At 47.0% G+C, this 16622-nt stretch overlaps 2 protein-coding genes and 1 pseudogene across 2 annotated transcripts; all 3 read right to left on the bottom strand.

Moving 5' to 3' along the window:
• The window catches only part of LOC132592083 (zinc finger protein 850-like), a 236806-nt pseudogene that overhangs the window by 48293 nt on the left and 171891 nt on the right, over positions 1-16622 (bottom strand).
• On the bottom strand, positions 4660-5785 carry LOC132592079 (zinc finger and SCAN domain-containing protein 16-like). Its single transcript, XM_060274174.1, has one exon. The coding sequence runs from the start codon at positions 5338-5340 to the stop codon at positions 4864-4866; it is 477 nt and encodes a 158-aa protein (XP_060130157.1). The 5' UTR covers positions 5341-5785; the 3' UTR covers positions 4660-4863.
• On the bottom strand, positions 9404-11030 carry LOC118085587 (olfactory receptor 51G2-like). The gene has a single exon (XM_035116416.2). The coding sequence runs from the start codon at positions 11019-11021 to the stop codon at positions 10050-10052; it is 972 nt and encodes a 323-aa protein (XP_034972307.2). The 5' UTR covers positions 11022-11030; the 3' UTR covers positions 9404-10049.

Below are 16622 nucleotides of genomic sequence, written 5' to 3'. Positions count from 1 at the left end.
GAGAATTGGGCTGAGAGCCTATCAACCTCCTGTTATCATTTGAACAGAAAGATCTCAAAAGGTATGAAATGCTCACCTTATGAGGTTCTGTTTCAGAAAAAGCCTTTTGTTAAGCATCTTAAGGTTTTTGGAGCTCAACTTTGGCTGGCATCAACAGAAGGTAAAGTTCTTAACCCGAGGTATTACTTCCGGGTTAGTGGAGTCTGTAACCTGAAGTGTCTGGAACCCGAGATGTCTATAACCCGAGGTACCACTGTATTCCAGAAGACCACAATACATTTTCCCATGAGTGCTGGGTGGATTCCTGCAACACTCTTAACAATTTAACAACAACAACAACCACCTTTTATTTCTCTCCCGCCCTCAGGGGGGAGTCTGTTAGCTCAGGGCGGCTAACATCAAAATTATAACATAAAATCAAACAATAATCAAATTACCTCCTAAAAACAGGTCAGAATCAAATGAAAGTCTAATTAAATGGCTTTCCGCAGGGTTAGGGTTGGGTACAGTAAGTCATCATCAATAAATATTGTGTTCAATAAACATTGGCTGTGTGTTATAAAAGGAATATGGATTGTGTTCCTCCACCTTCTTGATTTTCTCTGGCAAAGAAAATTTAAGATATTTAAATCGTGGTGCCCAGAATTGAACACAATATTCTAGCTGGGGCCTGACCAAGGCAGAATAAAGTGGTACTATTCCTGCCCTTGTCACATGATGCATGCATGCCATTGGAATGGACTGGGGCGTGGCCCCCCAAAATATTTTATGTGGGGGCAAAGACCCCTCGGCCTCTAAGAATTGGCTCTTATTTCTTACACCCACGGGTCTCAGGACAGGTACAACATAAAAACACAATATAAAAACAAAATACACATCAGTAATCCACCTCCCAACCACATTTTAAAACCACATTAGATGTCAGTCAGTCAAAGGCCTGGCTAAAGAGGTGCGCTCTCCCCTGGCACTAAAAGCTGTACAACGAAGGGTTTTCCACACTTTCAATGGATTCTTTGATGGTAACTGAGAAAGCCTTTTATTCTGAAGCTCTTTCCGCATTCCAAGCACTAATCTGGTTTCTCCCCTGTATGAAAACTTTGGTGGGAGGTGAGAGAGGAGCTATGGCTGAAGCTCTTTCCACATTCCAGACACTGATAGGGTTTCTCCCCAGTATGAATTCTTTGATGGGAAGTGAGACTGGACCTCGTACTGAAGCTCTTTCCACATTCAACACACTGATAGGGTTTCTCCCCTGTATGAATTCTTTGATGGGAAGTGAGAATGAACTTCCTACTGAAGCTCTTTCCACATTCCAGACACTTATAGGGTTTCTCCCCTGTATGAATTCTTTGGTGGGAAGTGAGACTGTACTTCTTACTGAAGCTCTTTACACATTCCAGACACTGATAGGGTTTCTCCCCTCTATGAATTCTTTGATGGGAAGTGAGATGGGAGCTCTGACTGAAGCTCTTTCCACATTCCACGCACTGATAGGGTTTCTCCCCAGTATGAATTCTTTGATGGGAACTGAGAGAGGAGCTACAGCTGAAGCTCTTTCCACATTCCACACACTGATAGGGTTTCTCCCCTATATGAATTCTCTGATGGGAAGTGAGATCGGTGGTCTTCCTGAAGCTCTTTCCATATTCTGCGCACTGATAGGGTTTCTCTCCTGCATGAATTCTCTGATGGGAACACAGAGCAGAACTGTCACTGAAGCTCTTTCCACATTTCTCACACTGATATGGTTTCTCCCCTGTATGAATTCTTTGGTGGGAGGTGAGAGAGGAGCTATGGCTGAAGCTCTTTCCACATTCTACACACTGATAGGGTTTCTCTCCTGTATGAATTCTCTGGTGGGAACACAGAGCGGAGCTGCCACTGAAGCTTTTTCCACATTCCACACACTGATAGGGTTTCTCCCCTGTATGAATTCTTTGATGGATAGTGAGATGGCCACTCTGACTAAAGCTCTTTCCACATTCCACACACTGATAGGGTTTCTTTCCTGTATGAATTCTCTGGTGGGAACACAGAGCGGAGCTGTCACTGAAGCTTTTTCCACATTCCACACACTGATAGGGTTTCTCCCCTGTATGAATTCTTTGATGGATAGTGAGATGGCCACTCTGACTAAAGCTCTTTCCACATTCCACACACTGATAGGGTTTCTTTCCTGTATGAATTCTCTGATGGGAACACAGAGCGGAGCTGACACTGAAGCTCTTTCCACATTCCACACACCGATAGGGTTTCTCCCCTGTATGAATTCTTTGATGGATAGTGAGATGGCCACTCTGACTAAAGCTCTTTCCACATTCTACACACTGATAGGGTTTCTCTCCTGTATGAATTCTCTGATGGGAACACAGAGCGGAGCTGTCACTGAAGCTCTTTCCACATTCCACACACTGATAGGGTTTCTCCCCTGTATGAATTCTTTGATGGATAGTGAGATGGCCACTCTGACTAAAACTCTTTCCACATTTCACACACTGATAGGGTTTCTCCCCTCTATGAATTCTTTGATGGGAAGTGAGACTGGAGCTTTGACTGAAGCTCTTTCCACATTCCACACACTGATAGGGTTTATCTCCTGTATGAATTATTTGATGGGAAGTGAGATGGGTGCTTTGACTGAAGCTCTTTCCACATTTGATGTACTGATATGGTTTCTTCCCAATGGGATTTCTTTGATGGGAAGAAAAATGGGAACTTCCCTCACTTTCAATATATTGATACGGCTTCTCCATTGTGGGGATTTTGTCATGGTCACCCTTGTTCTTGATTTCCAGTCCATCATTATCTACAATGAAGAGAAATGGATCAGAGCCTCAGGGAGAAATTAATGAAGAATACTTGTTAACACTGGTCATAGAGGAATAACAGAAGTGGGTTAGATGGATGGTTTTAGTGAAGGGTTGGGTGCATTTTTAACGGGGTTCAACCTGTGATTAGATCAGCCTGGCTCTTCTCTCGAATGGATTTTGTTTTGTTCCATCATGGCATCCCCTCCATTTCTAACGTCAGTCTTCTCTTTGGTCAACCAAAGGCTGACAAGAGCAAAAACAGAAAACCTTCAGAAGCTACATCAACTTCCCTAACAACTCTGAAGTTTACAGTTAAAATGGCCTGGGCAGTTGATGCCAGCCTGATCCTTGTTTAAGAAGCTGCAACTGGAGGAAGCTGCAACCCCCCAAAATAGTAATTTACTGTTCAAGGTTTATTGTGGGAATATTGAAATCCCAGGTGTTTTAAGGGGGCACTGTTGAACTCTTTGAAAATATATGAGGTTTTGAATCTAAAAACAGATATTATGATCCCAGAGGGAGCCTTACCAAGAGAGGCCACGATCCCACGATTCTCCTCCATGACGTCCTTATGCAGAGCTCTCTGGTCAGGATCCAGCAACGCCCACTCCTCGTCCGTAAAACGAACAGCGACGTCTTCAAAGCACACTGGACCCTAAAAGAAAAAGGGAAATGTCCTCCTCTGAGACCACACTGTTGTTCTCCACCACTCCTTGACCTAAGACATCTTTCCAGCCCTTGGCCTCTGTCCCTACAAGGCAGCTTCCCCTGACCTGATCTGGTTCCACAGCCGCTGCTTCTCTTCTGTCCCCATTCAAAGATGGATGAAGAGGTCTAGCCAGTATCACTGTGTCACCTGCAAGAGGAAAAAGGTAAGGGGGAGGCCCAGAGTGCATTTGAAAGTTTGGGCGCATTTCAGATATTAGTTGTGCAGAAATATATCTCCCCTCCTCTGGGCTCTTGGCCCCAACTATCTCCCCCCAACAAAAGATGAAAAGAACCCACATTAGTTTCAAAACCAGGGTGGATTAGAAAAGCAATGATTAAAAATATATATCAAAAGGTTTTTTTAAAATAAATAAATGAATAAATTGGATTTTTAAATATTCCAATCTGAATTTTCAAAAAATAAATAGCTTTTGGAGGAACAATCTTTCTAAAGACAGACAGACAGATAGATAGATAGATAGATAGAAAGAAAAATAAGGATTTGTTTTTAATTATGTAGCATGAGGCATGGTATGCAAAGTTTACATTTTTTTGTAAATGAATTCCATTAATCTATTCACAATGTCATGCAGTTCCAGAGGTTTCTGTAAGATTATTTGGGGCAGTTTTTCTAACGAGAAGATATTATCAGAGATGTTTGTTTCTGCAGTTCTCAAAAGTGTGAATTTGTGTCTGCAGAGATAATATGACTTTTCTCCACAGGGAAAATGTTACAAAATTAATAGACAGAGTTGAGGAAAAAACTTTAATCCCATTCTTCCTTGGCAAATTTATCTACACAGAATCAACCACTTACCTCTTAAATGCTTAATAAAAAAATTCCTTCAGTAGCACCTTAAAGAATTCCAAGAGGTTCAATGAATAGATTGTTTCAGATCTGTACAAGTAGCTAAGTGTAAAGCAGTAAAAATGAAAGGGCAACCTTGTGAGCAGAATACTCCACAAGTGCTTTCCAGTCAACTAATAAGTCTTGGGATCTTTGGGTGGTGGAGGAAATAGTAACTGGGATCTGGCGAGTCAAATAATAAGTGCTTGCCAGTCAACTAATAAGACTTGAAAAGAATCCACAGATTAGTTGGAAAACCAACAGAAAAAACTCCTCCCTCCTTACCTAGTGGCCTCTCTCTGGTGCCCAACGGAGGCCTCTCTGCCTCACAGGAATCCAGGTCCATTTCCCCAAAATGATCCTTTTCCTGAAAGAGCAACAAGGATTCAAAACAGAAAATGAATGGGGAGAAATATTAGAAACAGGATGACAAAGACAAAAAAATTAAGGGTGTTAGACCTCATTCCATGGATGCCTTCCTAGAAAAAGAATCGGCCATCAGTGGAGCATTATGGGATGTTCTCTGTCCTGTTTGGACCCCCTTGGGAGTATCCAGAGGAAAGTCTCTCTCACCTGCTTTCTCTCCTCTGCCTGACTCAGGAGGAAACCTTCGGCCAGGGCCACCGCCTGGGAACTGGTCTCCGCTCCGCATTCCCTCACCCAGCTCTCCATCTCCGGGGGAAGGACAGCCAGGAACTGCTCCAAGATCACCAGGTCCAGCATCTCAGCTTTTGTGTGCCTTTCTGGCTTCAGCCATTGACGACAGAGGTGGTAGATTTGGTTGCAAACCTCTCGGGGTCCTTTGGCCTCCAGGCAGCAGAACTGCCTCAACTGCCGGCTCTGCCCCTCTGAGCGGAGGGTGTCCTCCTCACCCAGGATCTTCTGCACTGGGTTCTCCCAGAATCCCCCACTGGTCCCAGTTTGGATGGCATGGCCTCTTCCTGCTTCAGGGCCAGCTGAGTCTTGATCATCCATCTGTGCTCTCAGGAAGCCTCTGAGAGATCGGAAGGAACCCTTTGCTCTTCTGCCAATTTCTGTCTGTCTGAATGAGAAGCTCTAGCAAATCCTACAAAGCAAAGTTCTGTTACAAAAGTTGTATAATATCAGGAGAAGGAAATGGTTCCCTGAAGCAAGCATGGATGCGTCTTGCTAGGAACCAGGGCTGGACTGCACTACAGCCCAAACCGTAGTTATCTTTCTGAAAAGAAAGAGGATGAGGAAGAGGGACAGAAGTAAGTCTCTAGCCCTCTTGCAATGCAAAATGTGGAGGCAACTGAAGGGATTTCTGGGAGATGAATCAGCCTGTTTTGTCCTGCCTTCCAATCAATGCATGAAATCAGAACTGACTGACAAGGGAGTCATTTCTATCTTGTGAAAAATGGATGCTTGGCTCTAGTGGGGGTCCTCATCCGGGGGTCCTCAGGAGTTGCTCCCCCCCCACTCCCCTGCTTCTGTCTCCTTTTCTTGCACTTGGACTCTGCCACTCTCAAGACAGACTCCTGGGGTGGGGTCCCTTTTTCTTTGCTCTGAAGGCCAGGTATGTATCTGGCCAACCCACTGAGGGCCAGGTGGGTGGGGCCCAATACATCTCCCTTGAAATTTAAGCGGGTAATTTATTATTATTATTCTGTTAGACAGCTTAACACACACATAGCCATGGATGCCAAGGTCCCTGGAGTCTCAGTGAGTAGCAGCGCCCATTTCTGGCTTGGCTGGTTTTCCAGCAACAATCCCTTCGGGACAGAGAGGATGTGGTCCTGGGATGCCATGCTCTGGGTGCGAGGGGATTGCTGCAGTGACCTCCGTGTGGAGCTGCCCTTGGAGACGAATGGGAAACTGGTCCGCAATGCAGCAGCCAGATTATGGGCTGGGATCCCTCTCTTTATTCCTGGCCTCTCTTTCCCACCTTTTCTTCCTTCCTGCATGAAGACACAGGGAATGAAGTTCCCGGCCAATTTGTGTTCAAGTACAAAGCAGAAGTTTTCAATATTGTGGGGTTTGGGGTGGGTGTGGATGTAAAGCAGTGACATCCTGAACCTAAAAAGGACCCAAAACTTGAGTTACAAAGGCTGCAGCCTTAACTGCACTTACCTGAGTAAGCCCTGCTGAATCAAATAGGACCTTACTTCTGAGTAGAAGAAGTAAGAAACACAGTTGGGAATTAGGGGTTCCTGTTTTATCGTGTCAACCAGACGAAAATGTAATATTGAAGATTAGGGAGAAAGGAATATGAATAGATTGGGGGGAGGGGGCTGAGGAGAGACCAGAAACCACAGGTACCAAGACAAGGCACACTTTCTGGGAAGCAAATCTCACACACAGTTGCTTGGGGCGAGGACTGTCAGAGGGACCATAGTTGGGTCGTGCATGTGTGTTTTTCAGAAAAACGTAGAATTGGAAGGGACCCTGTGAGTCATCTAGCCCAACCCCTTGCAATGCTTTTTAGCTTGCATTGATCTTAAAAACCTTCAGTGCCTTTTTCTTTTCAGTCGGATAGGCAACTAACAGACTTGTTTCACAAATAAGGGAGAAGGAGGGTTGCTGGCTTGGTTTGGTTTGCCTTTGTTCTAGTTTTTAGCATGTGCTTAGTAGTTTCAGGCTGTGAGCTGCCCTGATAATAAACAATAACAACAAACAACAACAACAACAACATATTTATACCCCGGCCATTTGGCTGAGTTTCCCCAGCTACTCTGGGAAGCTTCCAAAAGAACATTAAAATGCAATAATCTATTGAACATTAAAAGCTTCCCTAAACAGCTGTCTTCTAAAAGTCTGGTATCTATGCTAGCTATGGGTGGAGGGCAGCAGCAGTAGTACTAATAAATAAATAAATAAATAAATAATAAAATCCTTCCAGTAGCACACCTTAGAGACCAACTAAGTTTGTCATAGGTGCTACTGGAAGGATTTTTTTATTTTGTTTTGACTGCATCAGACCAACATGGCTACCTACCTGTAAATAATAATAATAATAATAATAATAATAATAATAATAATAATAATAATGGTGATGATATTTTTCACAGGGCTTGAAGTGAGCCAGCTGCTGGAAATGAATGAGGTCGGTGCTAAATGGCCTGGCTTGCTTTACAACCCCTAGGGACCTTATTGGTGGGGGACGGGACGGAGAAGAAGCCCACCGCCTCAAAGGAGGAGGAGGATAGCGAAGGGAGGCTTCCCCCTCCCTCCCCGTAATGTTACACACACACAGGGCGCGATTCCAGGGAGAGAGAGGAACCAGGGCAGCCAGCAGTACAAGGGAAGGGAGGACCGCCGTGCTCCTACTCACGAGCAAGGGGACCCTGCAAGCGCCCCCTGGGCCGGCTCTCCAAACCCAGCGCCTTTCCTCCTCCGCCCCGGACTCCACGTGCTCCTGCTCTCTCCTCGCTCCTCGAACTTGGCGCGCTCGCTCGGCAGCCGGAAGTTGAGGAACGTGGGGCAGGAAGTTCGGGAAGCCTCTTTCCCTAGCATGGTCCTCCAGCTGCGGGGGGGGGCGGTGAGATGGGCAGGTGGTGGACTCTCCTCCTCCTCCTCCTCCTCACCCAGCGGCGCTCTAGGACTGGGGAAGGAGGCATAGCTGTCAAGTTTTCAGCATAAGGGAATTTCCCCTAAAAAAAGGGGAGAACTTGACAGGTATGGAGGGAGGGGCCTTGGCTCTGGAGGACTTAGACCCCCCCTTGCTTCCTGTCCTCTCTAGGAAGGCAGCTCAGTTCCCTTTAACCCTTGCAAAGCTGAGTCCACCCAGCTGAGCCCTCTCTCGCTTGGCAGAACAGCAGCTTTCTATTTATTTATTTATGGATTTAGGGGGGGGGGGCAGCTGCAGATTGCCGGGGCAGCTGCAGACACTCTTCCCTCCCTCCTTCCTGCCCTCTCTCTTCCCCTCTCTTGCCCCCCCCCCCCGTTTTGATCCTGGGTACGCCCCTGGCACCACACAGTCTCTCTGTTATTCATGACCCAACCCCTTTCCCTGGTTATATAAAAGTGGGTGAGGAGAGTTCTCCAGGTGACCCCCACACATTCAGGGCTCACTCCATCAGAAACGGGGATTCTCAGCATTCCCTCCAGGATACACAGGGGTCTTCAGGGGTCCCAGCCTCTTCTATCCAAGGCAGGAGGAAGCAATCCCACCGACTCATTGTGTGGGAATGCTTAGGAAGGTAGGAGAGGGTTTATTGTTTTGATATGATGCCTCCTCACTCATGCTAGTTCCCTTGCAACATCCCCTTGCAACTTGTTGGAAGCAGTTGATGACTCATTGGAATCTTTTAATTAAGCGCAATCCAGTCTGCCTTGTGGAAAGTGGATTCTTCCTGGTCAATTTCCCCTTTCCTTCCCTCTTAAAATAAGAATAACACAACACAGACTTCTTGAAAATAACAAGCCGTAATCTGAAGGCAGGCTTCATCTTGTGGTCACAGTTTCATCTGCAGAGAAAAGGAAGTCTGTGCTAAATCTCAGCCTTGCTACTTGTGGGCTCCATCCTTTGTAAAGGATGAGCCGTGCGCTGGCTAAGAGCCAGGAGCAGTGGAGATCCAGAAGGAGAAAAGGGAGAAGCAGGTCTTTTATTTGCAGCAGGTAGGGTCACACCCATCAACCTGGTGATAGTCAGGAGGAAGTTGCTCCCAACAGGTATGGCAAGAAATCCTCCCTGTTTGGAGCCACATTCCCCTGCATGTCCATTCTAGGCAGCAGGAAAACGTGGTACTTGACCTACTGATGAAAACACAGGAAATAGCGGTGACGTGGCCAGTTGTGGGCTGTGAGCCCTGTAGCCTCTTAGGTGAGCCAGACTTCATTTGTTTGGGCAGGTGTGTGATAATCTGACCCAGAGACAGACACCTTGCTTTATGCACCAGGAAGCAGATTTCACCGACAAGGTGTTGTCTCTCCCTTCTGTGATTTGTTCCCTTAGAGAAATGTTCAAAGACCCGCTTGAAAATCTCGGCACAGTAAAGTGTGTTCCAAAGCATTGTGTGAGACACAGCCAAAGATTAATTTGTTTAATCTACCCAAAATACAAAGTTTGGCACATTTTTCACTTCTCAAGACGTAAATCAGAACCTAAATACAAAACAGAAAAACTGCCTGGATGCACCTAAGCAAGAAGCATTGCGAATGCTACAGTTTGGGGTTGAATTGAAGGCATGCTTCGCAGAATCATGGAATCGTAGAATTGCAGAGTTGGAAGGGACCCCAAAGGTCATCTAGTCCAACCCCCTGCAATGCAGGAATCACAGCTAGAGCATCCATGACAGATGTCCATCCAACCTCTGCTTAAAAACCTCCAAGGAAGGAGAGTCCACCACCTTCCGAGGGAGTCTGTTCCACTGTTGAATGGCTATGAGTTCTTCCTAGTATTTACCGTAGTTGGAGTCTCCTTTCTGGACATTTGAATCCTCCCCTGTGGAGCAGCAGAAAAGAAGCTTGCTCCACATTCCAAGTGAGAGCCCTTCAGGTGGAAGACGGCGCCAGGTTCACAATGACACGTTCTGATCTTCCAGTTTGCTTCAGCCATTTTTGCAAATCGGTGGAGATGTCAATCATTGTGATGGTTTCCTTTGCTAAAATTGGGTGCAGGCAGCTCCACAGGATACAAAGCTGTCCTGGGAAGCACAACATGGCTAGTTTCACAACGGCTGAACTAAACTGAAACAGTTACTGGTGGACCTATCTGCTCTGTTTCAAAGAGGGACTGCCTTCCAAAGCAACAACTTCCAGAGAGCCTTCCGGATCTGCTTCGATTTAATACTGTAAATGATAGGGTTCAAAGCGGGGGGCACTATCAGGTAGACGTAGGCAACCATGGCTTTTACAAGAGGGTCCACATCCTCGCCAAATCGATGGATGATGGATAGGCCAATCATGGGGATGAAAAAAATGAGGGCGGCACAGATGTGAGAGACGCAGGTATTCAAAGCCTTCAGGCATTTCCCCTTGGGACCCACCTTGAGGACGGTCCTGATGATCAGGAAATAAGACAGCGCAATGAGGAGCGAATCTATGCCAACGGTTGAAAGAATGACGATTAAGCCGTACAGAATGTTGATGCTGATGTCGTCTTTGCAGGCCAGCTTCATGATGTCGGGATGCAAGCAAAAGGAGTGGGAGAGGCTGTTTTTGCTGCAGTACGTCAGCCTCCTGAGCAGAAAAGGGATGGGGAGCAGGGAGACGGCCGCCCTCGCCAACATGGCCAGGCCTATCTTGACAATGGTGGGCTTTGTCAAGATGGCTTTGTACCTCAGGGGGCATGAGATGGCCACAAAGCGGTCAAAGGCCATGGCCAGGAGCACCGAGGACTCCAGGATGGAGACGGCATGGATGAAATACATCTGGGTGAGGCAGGCATCGAAGCCAATCGCCCTGACGTCGAACCAGAAGATGCCTAGCGTGGTCGGGAGGGTGCACAGGACCAGGCCCAGGTCCATGAGGGCCAACATGGAGAGGAAGTAATACATGGGCTCATGGAGACTGGCTGTTCTGCCAATGATGAAGAGGATGAGGCAGTTTCCCAAGAGGGCCACAAAGTAAAGCAAGCAGAAGGGGATGGAGATGAGTCTATGGTGGCTCCTGCCCATTCCAGGGATGCCCATCAAGAGGAGCACGGAAGGCTGGTAGAAGGAGGCATTGGGAGCGTCTGGCTGGGGAGGTTCCATCCTGCCTTGGGCGCTGCGTCATGATCTGGAATTGAAAGGAAACCAGCTCCGTATTACGGTGTGATCTCCAGGAATCGTAGAAGCATAGAATTATCATAGAACTAGTGTCATTCAGCCCATTCAGTAAACGGGCGCTAGCCGGGCGGGAACGGAGGGGAAGCCCTAGGACTGCGCAGGCGTCACCTCTGTCGAGCGCCTGAGGCCCACCGGCCCCTCCTCCGCCTCCTCCCGCTGTCCCGAGTGGCGACGGCCTCCTCCACCTCCCTGCTGCGGCGGAGTGATACGGAGCGGTGAGGCGGGAGAGCGAGGGGCGGCGTGCTTACCTGAGGTGCGCTGCGGGAGGCGGCGGCAGAGACCTCTTACTTCTCCTCAGGAGAAGGGAGGTGGAGGAGGCCGTCGCCACTCAGGACAGCGGGAGGAGGCGGAGGAGGGGCCGGTCTCTGCACTCCAAGTCTCTGCATCCAATCCCTATGTCCGTGGGGCACATGCGCAGTAGCGTGGACACAGGGACACAGGGACTGGACGCAGAGACACAGGGACTTTATTATATAGGATTATCAGAAAATTAGTATGACTTAGTTTGGACATGGTATTTAACACCAGTCAGATTAAATCAAATAAACAAGGAATATTTGGTTTGTTGGGGATGCAGGTGGCGCTGTGGTTAAACCACAGAGCCTAGGGCTTGCCGATCAGAAGGTCGGCGGTTTGAATCCATGCGATGGGGTGAGCTCCCATTGCTCGGCCCCTGCTCCTGCCAACCTAGCAGTTGAGGAGCAGAAGGTGAGCTGAGCTTGGGAGACACTCTGTAGGTTTTGTGGCTTTGTCTTTTGGGGCTGTGTGTGAGTAAGTTTGTGTGCTTATCTGTTTTCTTACTTGTTTGTGTGCTTGTGCTGGTTTTCTAGGGCTGCTGCCTCTTGGATTTGGGTGACTGTTCAGGCTTGTGTGGGTGTTTGTTTCTGGCTGTGACCTTGTTTGTTTCTGGCTGTGACCTTTCACCTAGAAGTGTGAGTCAGGAAGTTCAGGTGATTAGCTGTGGGCGGAGCTAGTCAGAGCTTGGAGTGCAGCGACTGAGGAAGGAGCAGAAGGTGAGCTGAGCTTGGGAGACACTCTGTAGGTTTTGTGGCTTTGTCTTTTGGGGCTGTGTGTGAGTAAGTTTGTGTGCTTATCTGTTTTCTTACTTGTTTGTGTGCCTGTGCTGGTTTTCTAGGGCTGCTGCCTCTTGGATTTGGGTGACTGTTCAGGCTTGTGTGGGTGTTTGTTTCTGGCTGTGACCTTGTTTGTTTCTGGCTGTGACCTTTCACCTAGAAGTGTGAGTCAGGAAGTTCAGGTGATTAGCTGTGGGCGGAGCTAGTCAGAGCTTGGAGTGCAGCGGCGCGCGCCTAGCGGCGCGCGCAGTTTGAACCATCTTTTTGATCTAGGGCAGCAAGTCTCACACGTTTGTTAGGGGGGGCCTAGGCCTCTTCCTCTTTCCCGTTTGACCTCAAGGTTTTCAAGATGGAGGTGGAGGGAACAAGCATTGTCACCTGCAATTCCTGTGCAATGTTTGTTTTCTTGCCAAAAGATGTGGGTAGCTACACCTGCAACAATTGCAAGTTGGTTGCCCTACTAGAAAACAAGGTTGCCCTTCTGGAAGAGAAGGTGCAGCAGCTTCAGGGGCGTGTATCTACGCTCCAGAGAATTAAAGAGCTGGAGCTTTTCTTGGATGCAGCAGAGCACACTGTCTGCACCAAGGATGAGACAGGGGATCTCCCTGAGGAGGAGGTCAGTTCCCCAACACAGCAGCCAGATGTATGGAGGAACGTGACTCATAGAAGTAGAAGGCCCAGGGATCGCTCTGAGTGCTTAGAATTACACAACCGTTTTGAAGTGCTCATGGAAGACGAGAAACAGACTCCACCTGAGGATCTCTCCCTCATCACAGTTGATGAGGAATATGAAGACGAGCAACCAAGTCAGTCCTCTGGGAATATGCAGGTAACCTTGGAAGGGACAGCACATGGAAGAATCCCAACCAAGCCTATGAAGAGGCGAGTAGTGGTGATTGGGGATTCCATACTGAGGGGTACAGAAGCAGTAATCTGTGGGCCTGACAAGATGTCTCGAGAGGTGTGCTGTCTACCTGGGGCCAAGATCGAAGATGTAACAGAACGGCTGCAAGGAATCATAAAACCCACCGACAAATACCCCTTCCTTTTGGTGCATGTGGGAACCAATGACACTGCAAGCCATAGCTTACAGAAGATCAAAAATGATTATGAGGCTCTGGGCAGGAAGTTGAAGCAATTAGATGCACAAATTGTCATCTCTTCTGTCCTCCCAGTTGAACGACATGGCCCAGGGAGAGAGGGAAAAATAGGGGAAGTGAACAACTGGCTTCGCAAATGGTGCAAACAGGAACGGTTTGGATTCCTAGATCACGGTCTGCAGTTTCTTGAAGATGGACTTCTGGCAAGTGATGGACTGCACCTCACAAAAGTTGGGAGGAATGTTTTTGCCACGAAACTCAAAAACCTCATCAGGAGGGCTTTAAACTGACTTATGTGGGGGAGGGAGACAGTGGTCCTGAAGGTAGGAGTCTATCAAATGCTGAAGATGATCATCCGAATGTCAAGGACCAAATGGAGCAAGCAGCATGCAGACCTAGTGGTGGGACGAAAATATCCTTAAATAAGAGACATGGGGGAATGATCAACGGTCTTCAATGTCTGTATACTAATGCACAGAGCATGGGAAATAAACAAGATGAACTTGAGCTCTTGGTACAGCAAACTAAATATGACATAATAGGCATCACTGAAACCTGGTGGGATGAGTCTCATGACTGGAATGTAGTAATAGAGGGATACAATCTATTTAAGAGAAATAGACCAAACAGGAAAGGAGGAGGAGTAGCTTTATATGTTAGGGATATGTATACCTGTGAAGAGATCCAGGATTTAAAACTTCAAAGCCAAATTGAGAGTATCTGGGTCAAAATTAAGGGAGAGAAAAACAACAGTGATCTCATTGTGGGAGTTTACTATAGATCCCCAAGCCAAACTGAGGACACAGATGATGCCTTCCTGGAACAGATGGCCAAGCATTCCAAAGGAAGTGAGATAGTAGTAATGGGGGATTTCAACTATCCTGATATTTGTTGGATGTCAAACTCAGCCAAGAGCATAAGGTCGAACAGATTCCTCACTGGCCTTGCAGACAACTTCATTGTCCAGAAAGTGGGAGAAGCAACAAGAGGATCAGCCATTTTAGATCTGGTCCTAACCAATAGTGATGACTTGGTTAGTGGGGTAGAAGTGGCAGGATCATTAGGTGGGAGTGACCATGCTCTTCTGGAGTTTATTATCCAGCGGAAAGGAGCAACCAAGCATACTAAGGTCCAAATTCTAGACTTTAAGAAAGCCGACTTCAGAAAACTTAGGGAAACGCTGGGTGAAATCCCATGGACAGTAATACTAAAAGGGAAGGGAGTTCACGATGGTTGGGAGTTTGTTAAAAGGGAGATATTAAAAGCACAACTTCAGGCAATACCAATGAGACGGAAACATGGAAGGTGCCTAAAGAAGCCAGGCTGGCTATCTAAAGAACTTTTGACTGAGTTAAGATTTAAAAGGGATATGTACAAAAAATGGAAAAGGGGGGAAATCTCCAGAGAGGAATTCAAACATATAGCCAGCACGTGTAGAGACAAAGTCAGAAAAGCTAAAGCACAGAATGAACTCAGGCTCGCCAGAGAGGTTAAAAGCAACAAAAAGGGCTTTTATGGGTATGTCCGTAGCAAAAGGAAAAACAAGGAAACAGTGGGGTCACTCAGAGGAGAAGATGGTGAAATGCAAACAGGGGACAGAGAAAGGGCAGAACTCCTCAATGCCTTCTTTGCCTCAGTCTTCTCCAAGAAAGAAAAAAACGCCCGACCTGAAGAATATGGAGCAGATGATTCAGCAGGGGAAACACAGCCCAGAATAAGTAAGGAGGTAGTACAAGAATACTTGGCTAGTTTAGATGTATTCAAGTCTCCAGGGCCAGATGAACTACATCCAAGAGTATTAAAAGAACTGGCAGAGGTGATTTCAGAACCACTGGCAATAATCTTTGAAAATTCCTGGAGAACAGGCGAAGTTCCAGCAGACTGGAGGAGGGCAAATGTTGTCCCTATTTTCAAAAAGGGGAAAAGAGAGGACCCAAACAATTACCGCCCAGTCAGCCTGACATCAATACCAGGAAAGATTCTAGAGCAGATCATTAAGCAAACGGTCTGTGAGCACCTAGAAAGAAACTCTGTGATCACTAAAAGTCAGCATGGGTTCCTGAAAAATAAGTCATGTCAGACTAATCTGATCTCATTTTTTGACAGAATTACAAGCCTGGTAGATGAAGGGAACGCTGTGGATGTAGCCTATCTTGATTTCAGCAAGGCCTTTGACAAAGTGCCCCATGGTATTCTTGTAAAGAAGCTGGTAAAATGTGGGCTAGACAATGCTACCATTCAGTGGATTTGTAGCTGGCTTACTGACCGAACCCAAAGGGTGCTCATCAATGGCTCCTCCTCATCCTGGAGAGTAGTGACTAGTGGGGTGCCACAGGGTTCTGTCTTGGGCCCAGTCTTGTTCAACATCTTTATCAATGACTTGGATGATGGGCTTGAGGGAATCCTGAGCAAGTTTGCAGATGACACCAAATTGGGAGGGGTGGCTAACACCCCAGAGGACAGGATCACACTTCAGAATGACCTTAACAGATTTGACAACTGGGCCAAAGCAAACAAGATGAATTTTAACAAGGAGAAATGTAAAGTACTACACTTGGGCAGACAAAATGAAAGGCACAAATACAGGATGGGAGACACCTGGCTTGAGAGCAGTACATGTGAAAAGGATCTAGGAGTTTTGGTTGACCACAAACTTGACATGAGTCAGCAGTGTGATGCAGCAGCTAAAAAAGCCAATGCAATTCTGGGCTGCATCAATAGGAGTATAGCATCTAGATCAAGGGAAGTAATAGTACCACTGTATTCTGCTCTGGTCAGACCTCACCTGGAGTATTGTGTCCAGTTCTGGGCACCACAGTTCAAGAAGGATACTGATAAGCTGGAACGTGTCCAGAAGAGGGCAACCAAAATGGTCAAAGGCCTGGAAACGATGCCTTATGAGGAACGGCTTAGGGAGCTGGGTATGTTTAGCCTGGAGAAGAGAAGGTTAAGGGGTGATATGATAACCATGTTCAAATATATAAAAGGATGTCATATAGAGGAGGGAGAACGGTTGTTTTCTGCTGCTCCAGAGAAGCGGACACGGAGCAACGGATTCAAACTACAAGAAAGAAAATTCCACCTAAACATTAGGAAGAACTTCCTGACAGTAAGAGCTGTTCGGCAGTGGAATTTGCTGCCAAGGAGTGTGGTGGAGTCTCCTTCTTTGGAGGTCTTTAAGCAGAGGCTTGACAGCCATCTGTCAGGAATGCTTTGATGGTGTTTCCTGCTTGGCAGGGGGTTGGACTGGATGGCCCTTGTGGTCTCTTCCAACTCTATGATTCTATGATTCTATGATTCTATGAAAAGCACGTCAAAGTGCAAGTAGATAAATAGGTACCGCTCTGGCGGGA

This window comes from Zootoca vivipara, chromosome 4, assembly GCF_963506605.1.
Source record: "Zootoca vivipara chromosome 4, rZooViv1.1, whole genome shotgun sequence".
Taxonomy (NCBI): domain Eukaryota; kingdom Metazoa; phylum Chordata; class Lepidosauria; order Squamata; family Lacertidae; genus Zootoca; species Zootoca vivipara.
The sequence above is the reverse complement of the archived record's forward strand: the minus strand, read 5'-3'. Positions and strand labels throughout refer to the sequence as shown.

Bases quoted from the DNA above. Each gene is read 5' to 3' on its own strand.
- LOC132592079 (XM_060274174.1), bottom strand. From the start codon at position 5,340: ATGGATGATCAAGACTCAGCTGGCCCTGAAGCAGGAAGAGGCCATGCC.
- LOC118085587 (XM_035116416.2), bottom strand. From the start codon at position 11,021: ATGGAACCTCCCCAGCCAGACGCTCCCAATGCCTCCTTCTACCAGCCT.